Source organism: Xyrauchen texanus, chromosome 12 (assembly GCF_025860055.1).
Source record: "Xyrauchen texanus isolate HMW12.3.18 chromosome 12, RBS_HiC_50CHRs, whole genome shotgun sequence".
In the NCBI taxonomy this organism is placed as follows: Eukaryota; Metazoa; Chordata; class Actinopteri; order Cypriniformes; family Catostomidae; genus Xyrauchen; species Xyrauchen texanus.
The window spans coordinates 36829280-36843347 of record NC_068287.1 but is presented as its reverse complement, the minus strand read 5'-3'; the positions used below and the strand labels follow the sequence as shown (position 1 = coordinate 36843347).

At 39.1% G+C, this 14068-nt stretch overlaps 1 protein-coding gene across 1 annotated transcript in view; it reads right to left on the bottom strand.

Annotated features, from left to right (window-relative positions):
- crhr1 (corticotropin releasing hormone receptor 1) overlaps positions 1-14068 on the bottom strand; it is a 123554-nt gene that overhangs the window by 48800 nt on the left and 60686 nt on the right. Inside the window, exon 8 of the mRNA XM_052138465.1 lies at positions 9527-9633. Coding sequence (XP_051994425.1) covers positions 9527-9633 — 107 coding nt within the window. The remainder of the gene's footprint in view (positions 1-9526; positions 9634-14068) is intronic.

Sequence of the window (14068 nt, the reverse complement as noted above, 5' to 3'; positions counted from 1 at the left end):
CGTTCATGACAGCTGCACACTTTGCAAAACAATGATGTTATGAAACAAATTAATTATTGTGGAAAAACTTTAGGTGAGCATGTTTGATTACTCCCTCGGCTCCATTGCCGTGTTCACAATATAATATGAAAATTCTGCCTAATATCTTCTTAATTTAGGTTAAGTCAAGTTAAGTTATGTTAAGGTTAGGGTTTGTGTTCTACGGAAAAAAGTCATACAGGTTTGAAATCACAAGAGTAAATTATGAGAAAATATTTATTTTTGGGTGAACTTTCCCTTTAATCTCTATTTCCTATAGGAAAAAATAAGCCAATGGTCTTAAAGTTGGCCAATGCATAGCCTCTGTTTTACTCATAGGATTACTTATGTTAAGACTTGGATCAGTGGCCAAGAGCAGAAGCCTTCTCCAAATACCCATGCAGTTAATCAGAGCACTATTTTTGACATGACAGGGTTGAGGATTTGACCTTCACAAAAAGCAGGTTATAGAGTGACTTTATAACTTTTGTCAAAGGCATTTTCCAAGTTATTGCTCCAGTTGTCAAAAAGTAAAACTGGCTGAGCAACACAGACTCACGTATGCATGTACACACACACACACACACACACACACACACACACACACACTAAAATAAAGTACATTTTAATGGTACAGGAAAGTTCATACTTCGTATGAACAAGACATTTTCACTCAATTTTAATCAGATTTCAGGGGAGAATTATAATAATTAGATTAATAAGATGTTTTAGACCAGCAGAACCCCTAAGGAAAATAATTTATGTCTATTATAATTGCCTGCCACACCAGCATGTGGGAGGTCAGCAAATCACTGATCTTCACTTGTTCAATCCGCACTCATATCACACACAGGGTAAGAGCACTCGCTTTGCCAACAGTCACCATGGCAGCTGAGGGTGGGGGTCAGGGGGCCACTCTCTGTGGTGAAAGGCTGGCAGTGCTGGTGACAAGTGGCCATAAGTTACACCCATTAGAAACCTGGTAGTATGCCTACTGCAACACACACAAAACAAACTATTAATACAGCTAGAACACTATTCATGCTGCATAATAATGAATGCAATATAATTTCTACAGTATGTTTTTAACAGCTAATCTTGAACTGCAATCTGACCTAACCTGTAGTTTAATAAAGATAATGTAATCCATAATAGGTGTACTGTGAAATCTTGCATGAGACATTTTATATCACGGCAATGGTATCATTATTTTCTGAAAGTTTAGAGAATGCTTTACATTTTAATAACCATGTGGTAATGCCTATTTGTGGATAACGTTTGCAGATCGGCCCAATTCACTTCCATTGTGTGCCTCACTGTAACCCATATTTTTAGCCTTTTTGTTTTTTTTAAAGAAAAGGAGCAACAAGTGAAATTGTTTTGGGATATTGTTTATGCCACAAATTATATTGATTGAGCTTAACTTGTAGACACTGGAAAATTATTTGAATAAAAAGTGAATTTACTCATTTTGACTTTGGGACATTTACACATTTCTCACGAAGTTTCATTGTCACTTTCACGAGTGAATAACGTAAAGCAGTCATGACCAATAATAGTTTGGAAAACATAACTATGGCACTATAAAATCTCTGGTTAACTTGTTTTTACCCTTGCACATTATACTGTACATCATAATATCGCCAGCCCTAATCCTTACATTTAATGGACCAGATTAAGGATAATTTGCTAGTCTGTTTTGCCTCATTGGTCATTTGACAACAAACTAGCTTTAAAGGATGAAAATATTTAGGCTTTGCTGGACATTTAAGGTGCTTGGCAACTGTCTGGCAGTTGTGTTGATGCTGTTGGCGGGACAGGAATTAATCGTGCCCAAAACCCTGTGGTTCTGATGTCAGAGTAGACAGATTCAGGTTGGCAAGAGATGGTCTGATCATTACACCACTCAAGCTGCCCATTCCCTTTGTGAAAAAAAATCACAACTAACTGGTGAAAAGTTGTTATTTTTTAGATCTCATTGTGAAAGGTATTTTTAAGTGCAGTTTAAAAATAATTTCAGGTATTGTGGATTTGGGAGTTACATAAACAACATTAAATATACCCTGACTGTTGAAGTTTACACCATGGATTGTGTACCTACATGACTGTTTGGCACATCATGCAAGAAAATGAACTTAAATTTTGAATTAAATTCAAAATTCACTGTGGTCTGAGTGGGTCCCAATGCTTCAGTATAGTGATGGGGACACTATACTGTAAAAAGGCACCGTCCTTTGGATGGAACATTAAACCGAGGTCCTGTTGCTTTGTGGTCATTAAAAACCCCAGGGCACTTCTCGCAAAGAGTAGGGGTGTAACCCTGGTGTCCTGGCCAAATTGCCCCTATTGACCCTTCTCAATCATGGCCTTCTAATAATCCCCATCCATTAATTGGCTCTGTAACTCTACTCTCTCTCCTCTCCACAAATAGCTGGTGTTTGGTGAGCATACTGGTGCACTATAGCTGCCGTCATCCTGGTGGATGCTGAACACTGTTAAGGAGAGTCTCCTGTTCACTGTGCAAAGTGCCTTGAGTGTAGTGCCCAAGAAAGCACAATATAAATGTAATGATCATTCATTCATTCATTTATTCATCTGTGCTATTTTATAATTTAGGTCTATATACATACGTGTAAGAGGAACATCTTGCATCACATCTAGTTGTTTTGTTGTTGTCTGGCACAAAATGCTGCATTTTAAGATGTTGTGTTAAAGTAGTAAAGTGCAAGTTGTTCAACTTTGAAAAACACAAATCTAGAGAACCCTACGTTCTGTTCCATTCTGTGACATTTGCCAGTGTTTCTGAATGCAAGAACATGTTTACTGTGAACGGCCCCTTACTCATTCAGTGCTGCTGCTCTCGGGTAGCTTGGCGAGACATATTTAGGAGGCATTTTATTCTTAAATTGCTGCAATGGCAGAAAAATTCCTAATTAAGAAATGTACATATAGGTAATTTAGCATGATTTAATAACGGTGACACATTTTTATTGCATATTCTTTTTTACAATTGTAATAAATGACCATGTTAAATTGACAGGACTGAGGAAGGGGATTATACGTAATGTAAAAATCAATCCCTGAAACAATCGCCTCCCCACTCGAAAAAATATTTTGTATTTTGAGAGGCTCTTCCTTTTTACACGCCTCTTATTTCTCAATCATTGCATGGGTCACAGTTTTCCGGTGCCTGCTCTAAACTGCATGGCTTTTAGTTATAAGCATTCCCATTGCCTGCGCTAATAGGAGTATGTTATCACAGCTGCCTATTCAAGTCCTCCCCCTCATCACTCACTGCCCATTGATCCACAGCACCAGGCTCTTTCCTCCTAAGATGAGTCCTTTCAGGAACAATCATTCGCTCGGACCATTCACAGGGAGCTGGGCTCCACAATTTGTTTCTCTATGGCTAATGTTGCGAGAGGTCAATGGCAAAAGCACTGAGAGTTGCAATTTTAAGCCATTAACATGGTAACAATAATCTTAAACTGAAGGCAGTTCTGTCCCTCTGTCTGCGGGAGACCGGTGTTAACAAGCCAGGACTGCTTTGCACATTGTCTGTGGCACCAGAGGAACAAGCCTCCTAGATCCCCAATGATGTGCAGATGTACTGGTAACATCCCATGCTGGCCTCAGTAAGAGCGACCTGTCTGTCCACTCATATGTTATAGTGGGGGTTCTGGCGGAAAGCCACTGCCCCATACAGAGACCATGTGCTCCGAGGTCTGCTGACTCTATCACCCTGCTGACCCTCCTTGCGTAAGCAAGGACAGAAATAGAAGAGCAGAGGTCCTCCTTTTCTAATACTGCATAAAGTTGCAGAACTAACTCAGTATCTAACAAAGCTTAAACATAATTGCATTATTCTCTGCTTTTGACGTCAAGCTGTGAAGAGACTTGCACTCAATACGTGTGCACATTGGATAAGCCGGTGAGAACACTAGTAAAGGTGTTTACATGCCATGCAAAATCGGCGTAGGGGCGATGGGCAAAAATCTACCCATGTCGATCGGTTTATTCTTACACAAAAGGTGATGTTGGGGACTAACAGCATGAGTCATCATTCACTTTCATTGCATGGAAAAAAGATGCAAAAGTGAATAGTGACTAAGGCTAACATTTTGATTAACATCTTTTGTGTTCCTCGGAAGAAAGAAAGCCATACAGGTTTGGAACAACATGAGGGTAATGATGGAATTCTCTATGGCTAATGTTGACAGAATTTAATGTGTGAACAATGCCTTGTTATTTATTTTATTTTATAGAATGTTTTAAGATACTTCACTAAACAGAAATCAAATGTTTGTAGAGGAAAAAAAAATATATAAAATCATCAAAACAAAAGAAACTGTTAGAATGGTTAAATGGTAAATGGTCTGCACTTATATAGCGCCTTTTTTACCCTTAGAGGTTACCAAAGCGCTTTACAATGTGTCCCATTTACCCATTCACACACACATTCACATTCACACTCACACTCATACACCAATGACGGCAGAGCTGCCATGCAAGGCACTACTAGCCTGCCATTGGGAGCAACTTGGGGTTCAGTGTCTTGCCCAAGGACATTTCGGCATGTGGAGTCCTGTGGGCCGGGAATCGAACCGTCAACCCTGCGATTAGCGGCCGACCCTCTCTATCACCTGAGCCACAGCCACCCCCCCTAAATCCCTAAAGGGGTAGTTTAACTAATGCTTGATTTTGTTAAATTTTTATTAATATATTTATTTTGCCTGGGGTTTTCTAATGGGCAATTAACTAGCAATTTAGAGGGACACATGCTATTCTAAGCAAAAAAAAAGAAATGTCCCTTTTTCAGGACACTGTATGTTAAAGATAATTTCGTAAAAATCCAAATAACTTTACAGATCTTTATTGTAAAGTGTTTAAACAATGTTTTCCATGCTTGTTCAATGAACCATAAACAATGAATGAACATGCACCTGTGGAATGGTCATTATGGTAGGCAATTAAGGTCACAGTTATAAAAACTTTGGACACTAAATAGACTTTTCTTCTGACTCTCTGAAATACACCAAAAAAATATGCCCAGGGTTCCTGCTCATTTGCATGAACGTGCCTTAGGTATGATGCATGGATGCATGAGAACTGCAGATGTGGCCAGGGCAATAAATTGCAATGTCTGTACTGTGAGACGCCTAAGACAGCACTACAGGGAAACAGGAAGGACAGCTGATCATCCTCGCAGTGGCAGACCACATGTAACAACATCTGCACAGGATCGGTACATCTGAATATTACACCTGCAGGACAGGTACAGGATGGCAATAACAACTGCTGAGTTACACCAGGAATGCACAGTCCCTCCATCAGTGCTCAGACTATCCGCAATAGGCTGAGAGAGGCTGGACTGAGGGCTTGTAGGCCAGTTGTAAGGAAGGTCCTTAACAGACATCACAGGCAACAGCGTTGCCTATGGGCACAAACCCACCCTCGCTGGACCAGACAGGACTGGCAAAAAGTGCTCTTCACTGACGAGTCACGGTTTTGTCTCACCAGGGGTGATGATCGGACTCACATTTATCAAAGGAATGAGTGTTACACCGAGGCCTGTACTCTGGAGCGGTATCAATTTGGAGGTGGATTGTCCGTCATGGTCTGGGGTGGTTTGTCACAGTATCATCAGACTTAGCTTGTTGCATTGCAGGCAATCTCAACACTGTGCGTTACAGGGAAGACATCCTCCTTCCTCATGTGGTACCTTTCCTGCAGGCTCATCCTGACATGACCCTCCAGCATGACAATGCCACCAGTCATACTGCTCGTTCTGTGCATGATTTCCCGCAAGACAGGAATGTCAGTGTTCTGCCATGGCCAGTGAAGAGCCCGGATCTCAATCCCATTGAGCACATCTGGGACCTGTTAGATCGGAGGGTGAGAGCCAGGGCCATTCCCCCCAGAATTGCCCGGGAACTTGCAGGTGCCTTGGTGGAAGAGTGGGGTAACATCTCACAGCAAGAACGGGAAAATCTGGGGCAGTCCATGAGGAGGAGATGCACTGCTGTATTTAATGCAGCTGGTGGCCATGCCAGATACTGACTGTTACCCCCTCCCCCCCGAATCGTTTCATGTTCATACAACTATTTACACATTTTAAGTTTGCTGGCAATAAAAGCAGTTGAAAGTGAGAGATGTAAAATGCTCTTTTTTTTTTTTTTGCTGAGTTTAGTTAGAGTGATGTAAAAAGCACAATTTTCACCTTGGATTTGAACCATTTGCTGTTATTTTTTTCTTATTGTAACAAAATAAGAAAAAAAGTCTCCCTGGGGTAGAGAGAGTGAGAAAATCTAAAAAGGTTTTCTGAGTTCAGCAACCACTGATCTACAGTAGGCTGTAAAATATAAATATTTACTGTATAAAATTTCAATACTTAATGATCTAATTTGTTTCTCACTTAATAATACAGTAAAGCCAATACAATAAAGCCAAGCGAAATGAATAGTTGTTGTAAATAAAATTATGCTACAAATGCTGTCGATTGCGCTTAACTTGTATCGAACCCAGAATATTCCTTTAATGGCCAAATTAAAAACACATTATTGCAATAAATTCATTGCAATATTTACAGTGTTGCTAAATTTGATATCGGTAGCACAATCATTGCAAATATAGTGAATATTCAATATATCCTCAAACCTAGTTCTGAGTTCTACATTTATAGTAGCTCAGTATATCTTCGCTCAACATCATTCTGCTCAGTTGATGGATTATGTTATCTAAAAAGAAGTATCACTCATATCTAACATTAGCCATATGCGAAAGCTCTGATGCCCATGGAGGATGTACCAGGAGCGCTTCCAAATTCTCAAACTCTTACCTAGGATATGATGCCCCTTTAAACATGAATAAGCCATTTTAATTCTCCTGTCCTTCTGTCCCAGTGGGCACACTCAGGTATGGCACAGATGAGAGCCTGAGTGCAAGATCACTAGCTGTGTGCCCTGAACATCTGTTCACTGTTTATTTCATTACACTGTTTCCATGCAAGAGGACCTGCTCCAGCCTAACTGCAACTTTACAACCTCTGTTTTCCCAAAAATATATTGGTTTATTGCACCCAGCCTCAATCTGTCCAAGACACACTGACTTTGGAAGATTAGTTAGACATACAGAGGTTAATCAGCAGGGCAGTTGTGAAAGGCTGTGTCCAATGTATGATTGGAAATCCAGGAAAAGATACCAGAATATCTTCTAAAAAGGATTAATAAAAACAGATTAAGTTCTGGATAATCTAGTCTAAAAGATCCTAAACAGCATGGCTGTTTAATCTGCTCAATTCCCTCAATCTGCGGCCCAAACACCAGAGTGTGAGGGAATGTTGGAATATGTTACAGCCTTTCTTCTGAAATCCAGTTTTGAACATTGATACAGGCTAATTAAAGGAATAGCAAAGGAACAATTCAGTCATAATAAACCCACTCTAATAGTGCCTCCAAACCCGTATGACTTTCTGTTTTCCATAGAATACCATAGAGAACCTCATTTGTTCTTACATTTTGGTCTGTTCATCACACAATGTGGTCATATGTCTTCAGAAGACATGGAATAGAATGCATGAGTGGTTTAATTGTGTTTTTTGTCCTTTTTGGAGCTCGACAGCCCAGAGTCAATTTCACTTTCATTATATGGTGAAAAGATGTTAACAATAATCTTTTACATTTTCCTGTTCATTACACAAAGTGACCTTATGTCTTCAGAAAACTTGGAATATAGCACAGTTTTACAGATACTGCTACACTTGTTTTATGGTGTTTTATCATCCTATTTGGAGTCACTATTCACTTTCATTATATGGCATTAAGAAGACTTTTACCTTTTGTGTTCCATGGAAGAGAGAAAGTCATACAGGTCTGGAGTGGCATTAGGGAGAATGATTTATGACAAAATGTTCATTTTTGGATAAGTCTTGGACATGATCTTATAGTAAACAGATTTCATGGTTTTATTGAACTTAACAACTAGTTGGTTCATGGTTCCGTGGAAACAGCTATTCTTCTCTCTACATTTCTGGACAGGAATAATCAAACTGGAAGGGGAATGAGCATGTCCTTGGTGTGGCAGTGAGGTGTCTTCATTTCTTAACCATTACTCTAAAATCTCATTGCCACAGAGCAGTCCGATGACCCATTTCATATCGATTTCTCAGATGCTGTGACAAGTGAGAGATAACCTGGACAGGTTGTCCTTGGACCCCAGAAACTTGGGCTCAAGGAGGGCTCATCACCAAGGAGTTGCCTGTAATCACTGAGCATATATAATTCTTCGTTCCCTCCCCTTCAGCTGGGCCACCTGATGTATAGTTCCTGTCAGTAGCTGGAAAATCAATCAATTTACTGGTGAGATGTGACAGGAAGGCAGCCCATATTTGTGTTGGGGACTGAGCCCATGTCACACACAGTTAAACTGATTTAACATTGATTGACGCAAAGGACATTGGACATGTGGGTAGAGCTGTCCAGAAAGGGACCATTTGTGGGGAATCTGGATATTTGGGTAAATAGTTTGCACAGTAAAAATAGTGTTTTTCTTATTTTTTTTATTTTTGGTGAACAATCCCTTTAAATGGAAAATAAATGTAGATTTTTGCTGACATCTGCTCTTCAGATTTTTCTCCTGAGACTCCAGGAATCTAACATGTGTCTCCTCTAGAGTTTAAGACAACGATTGCAACAATGTCTCAAACTTTGCACAGATTTGCCAACAAACCAAAGTTTGCACTCAAACGTCAGAGATTTCAATACGATATAAACATTATCTAATTTATCTAAATTTACCAAATTATCTAAGCCTGGGGTTTTCAAATATACTGTTTTTTTTTTTTTTTTAGACGATTCATTTTTTATTCTTCTTTCTAAAGAAGGTTTGGAAATCATGAGTTATCAAGACTTAATGTTACACCATAACACCTGAACAAAAATGTGCCTTTTTCATAAAAATGTCATATATCTTTTTTTCAAAAACATTCATAAGGGTTTACATTTTTTCAAAACAAAATTGTTTCAATACTTTCTTTTAAATAAATTTTTTTGCTATCTCCGGACAGTTACACCACATGACATTTTTTACTTTGAGCCCCATAAAAAATATAAAATGACTTTGATCTCAGTAATTGAAAACATGTTTATCTTAAGGCATTTTTCCACACAACTGTGGAATTAGTACCTGCACTAAAATAAGTTCATTGTGGAACTATACCTGTTCCCATTCAGTTCCAAACAGGGTCGTCTATAGGGTGGGGCAACCGGTGAGTTCACACCAGGCCCTGCAACAATTGCTACCAAGGCCCAGAGAGCTATGAAGGAGCCACCTTTGAGCAATAAAACTTTCCTTTGAGTTATGAGAATAGAATTTAAATCCAATACAATTTTGAGGACACTTAGTTACTTATTTATCCACTCACTGCATCCACTAGTGTGACTAATACACATGTCATTCAATTCCAATTACTCAGTTCTTCAGAACTCCTCACGGCAGAGGACTCACCCACCTGAGTCTCATAAAGAGGATGAAGGCGACCAGCAGCGCTCCCAGAGAAATACAGTGTCCCATGTAGTTTATGATGACTGCGATGTGGTAATGTAGCTTGCCCTTTTTCTGAAAGATCATAAGAGAGACACAGAAACACATTAGGAAGATGAGAGACCGAAGACCAGTAGATATCTTACATCTACTTTAAATCTCAACATGAAATAACCCCTAAAAGCCTTTTGGGGCATTCAAGAGAAAGACCATACACTGAAAAAAAATTAATAAATGGAATTCAGATTTTTTTCCATCATAATTTGGTCAAAATATAAACAAATGTACAGTATTGTGCAAAAGTTTTAGGCACATGTGTTGCATAGTGCATTTTCATGCCCCGCCCCGGACATACGGGTATAAAGAGAAGCAGGGCAGCGAGTGCTAGTCAGAATTTTTCTTCGCAGCGGAACGATAGTGCAACAATAAAGCTGAAGTTCACCACTGTTTCACTCACCTCTGTCAGCGAGAAGCATTGCTGTTGGATCTATGGCGCGTTTCCAGCTGGCGTTCTCTCTCTCTGCACGCTGTGCAGTCTACACCCCTGGGTGCTTCGACAGCGCTTTTCACTCTTAAAAGAGTGTTCTCCTCCTAAAAGAGTTTGATTTCTCAAAAAGAGTTTGAGTTTTCCACTCTCAAAAGAGCAATACACAGCGGCGTTGAATGTCCTTTTCAGGACGTGTCTTTTTCAAGATGCCTTTCCGCCTCTGTATTGCTCCTGGATGCGGTCGATTTCTCTCCAAGACCGACGGCCACAGATGCTGCCTCGTGTTCCTAGGCAGCAATCACACTGAGGCGGCATTCGTGGATGGCTCATGTACTCATTGCGAGAACATGACCATGGCAGCATTGCAGTCGCGGCTCTCCTTCCTCAAGGTGAATGCCACTTCAGCCACCCCCCCCGCATCGCTCCTTCTTCCCACGGGATTGAGGAGATGAAGGCGATATGGGGATAACGACGGGCTCGGTTTTGTGGGGTAAATCCGCTCGCTTCGGTCCAAGCTTGGGATGAGTGCGGCTCGCCCCACAGCCAGCCGGCATTCTCCCTTGAGCCTCTAGACTTGGATGATGACATCGGCGCTGCATCGGAGAGCGTCCAGGCATCTGGCGTGGAAGACTCTACTGAGCTGCCGCCTTCGGGCCAGCCCGCCCAGTCTGAGGCGGATGCGCAGATGGACGACATGCTGCCGTGAGTGTGGGTTTGGACTGGAACCCTCCGTCCTCCCCACAGCCTTCGCGGCTTGACGACTGGTACCTTGGCTCCGGGCGCCTGTCACAGACACGCCTTCTTGGAGAATTCACCACATTTCTTCTATATATTTCTCAATTGCTTCTGTCTCTTTATGTAATCTCAGACTGACACGATGTTTAGTGGGGGGCTTTGGGGGGCAATGACATCTGTTGCAGGGCTACCTGTTCTTCTATTCTAATCTTTTCTATTTGCAAAAAAAAGGTGAGTTTTCAGACAGGTTTCCTGAACACTGCTCATGTACATTATTAGCAGGTCAATCAGATAGCCCCGTCTCAAACGCATAACATTGGTTGAGCCAATTGGTTTGACAGCACCACAAAACCTATCTACAAACTACTTACAGTACCTACACTGTCTTATAATTGTTTCTGTTTATAAAGCTAGATTTTACAACTGAAAACTTTAGATTTATCAACTTTAGCTATTAAGTTATAATGTCATTATAGTTAAAGGTGCTGTTACAGATTTTAGCCATCCTGAAATTTTCCACACCCACACTCCAAAGACACCAAATGTGCTTTCTTGAGACTGACACGGAGCAGAAGCAGTTGTCAAAACAACAGCAGCAAAATAGCACACTCAACTGACAACTCTTATGAACAACATTGCATAAAAATGGCAATAAGCCTAAAAAAATTAACTGCAACTACAATACTATGAGTATGCGCAAAATGACAGAAAAATTTACAGGCAGAAAGCATCAGAGACCAAGGCAAACAGACACATTTTTGTTTGCTGTTTGCATAGTCTAATGCTGTCTCAGAAACCGGTAAGATATCTCAGGAAAATTACTTCACTGATACCTTTCAGGGAGAAGTACGGAAGAGGATTAGGGCCAAGCAATAATAAAAAAATAAAACCATCTCGAGATTAAAGTAATTATAATGCGAGATTAAACTTGTTAAATTTCGAGAAAAAAGTCGAAATACAATCTTAAGAATAAACTCATCAAATATCGAGAATAAAATCATTATAATGCGAGATTAAACTCGTTAAATTTCGAGAATAAAGTCATTATAATGCGAGATTAAACTCGTTAAATTTCGTGAAAAAAAGTCGAAATACAATCTTGAGAATAAACTCATTAAATATCGAGAATAAAGTCATTATAATGCGAGATTAAACTCGTTAAATTTCGAGAAAAAAGTCGAAATACAATCTTGAGAATAAACTCATTAAATATCGAGAATAAAGTCATTATAATGCGAGATTAAATTCATTACATTTCGAGAAAAAAGTCGAAATACAATCTTGAGAATAAACTCATTAAATATCGAGAATAAAGTCGTTGTGTTTCGAGAAAAAACTCGTTAAGTTTAATCTCGCATTATAATGACTTTAATCTCGAGATGGCTTTATTTTTTTTTATTATTGCTTGGCCCTAATCCTCTTCCGTAGAGAAGGAACATTTTCTGCATATCATTCCATAAAAAATTGCCTACAGCACCTTAATGCCATTTCATACAATATTTCCTCAGAAACAGAAATACATTCTCCACACTTATTGCCATAAGAATTGCACAGCATAGAAGATGAAAATGACAGATTGTTTTTGGAGAAATCTCTGACAAGGTCAAGACCATTGAAAAATATATTCTATGATTCAATTTGGCAAGTATTGAACTAAAACTTAGCATTGACAGTCTTCCATACATGATTAATTTACTTGTTTAAATTAATAACACAAAGATGTTCTGATGTAGCATCATATTTTGCATTTAAAAATCATTGCATCTGAATTGTCATATAAAACTAGAAATTGCCCTCCCACGATGCCCTCCACACACAATTGATTGGATTGGCTACCTTTAAAATCCTCTATATAATCTGTCAAATTTCTGAATTGTTACTTTTAAGAGGTCTGGATTAGATTTATATCCTCAGAGTGGGCATTTGTGATAAAATAAACAATAAAATCTACATTACAAATAATTTTTTTTTTTTTTTTAAAACGTATCTGTTTTATCTGTAATCTACTGTATAGCATTGCACATAAGTATCACTTTACAATGCTCTGTCTGACACGAATGTAGATAGCCACACATTGCTAACCAGCAGCTGATTCAAATTGTTATTAATATTTTGAGTGGGGTAGATGTTAGGGTTTCAACTATCAAGATGATTGCCAACCTGACATAATTTCTTTAATGGAATTATTAGATTTGGCACAAAAAAAATGGTCTTGCTTAAAGCATAACAGCTCATTTAAGGTATTATGTAATTGATATGAAAAATTTCTGGTTAATATAAAATTAATATTTTTATATATATATATATATATATATATATATATATATATATATATATACATACAACAGTTACTTCAGGACCTCGAATCTGATTGGACAAGAGACGTTCCATGAGCACTATCAGCACTCAGAGGCTTCACTGTGTGTATCACTCCGCTTGTGTTCATGCGGTTCTAAACTAAAGTGTAAGAGTAGAGCATATATGTTAAGAGTTACTGTATAATGTGTCTCTTACATGTATTGTTTTTTTGACATTACATATGTTAGCCAGCAGGTGGTGGCAAAAGATAATTTTTGTGTGTAATATGAACCAGTTAGGTGACGTGAACTTAATCCACATCAGCCAGTTTTTAAAAACAACAGCTCTTCGTGATCACTTAATTGCATTAATTCTACACTACTAAAGTTAGACAATAGCTTTAAACAGCTTTAAACAAACAACTTCAGCATTACGGCTCATCACAGCTGAGAGACACAACAGACTCAATTACACAATGGGTGCTATATAAAATGGCGATGGACATTGTGTTTTCTATCGACTCTTGCACACTGGCTATCGCGAAATAGAGGGAAAAACCCCTTTTGCAAGCAATTTTTCCATTGAGAAAGCTGATCTTCAGAAAGCTCACAGCATCTCTGCTTGGGAGTGGCAACAGGTAATCGCACACACTCCGTCTCTCTCTCTCTCTCTCTCTCTCTCTCTACACACACACACACACACACACACACACACACACACAGTTGTGTTTCCATGATTATGGGGACTTTCCATAGACATAATGGTTTTTATACTGTACAAACTTTATATTCTATCCCCTAAACCTAACTCTACCCCTAAACCTAACCCTCACAGAAAACTTTCTGCATTTTTACATTTTCAAAAAACATAATTTAGTATGATTTATAAGCTGTTTTCCTCATGGGGACCGACAAAATGTCCCCACAAGGTCAAAAATTTCAGGTTTTACTATCCTTATGGGGACATTTGGTCCCCACAAAGTGATAAATA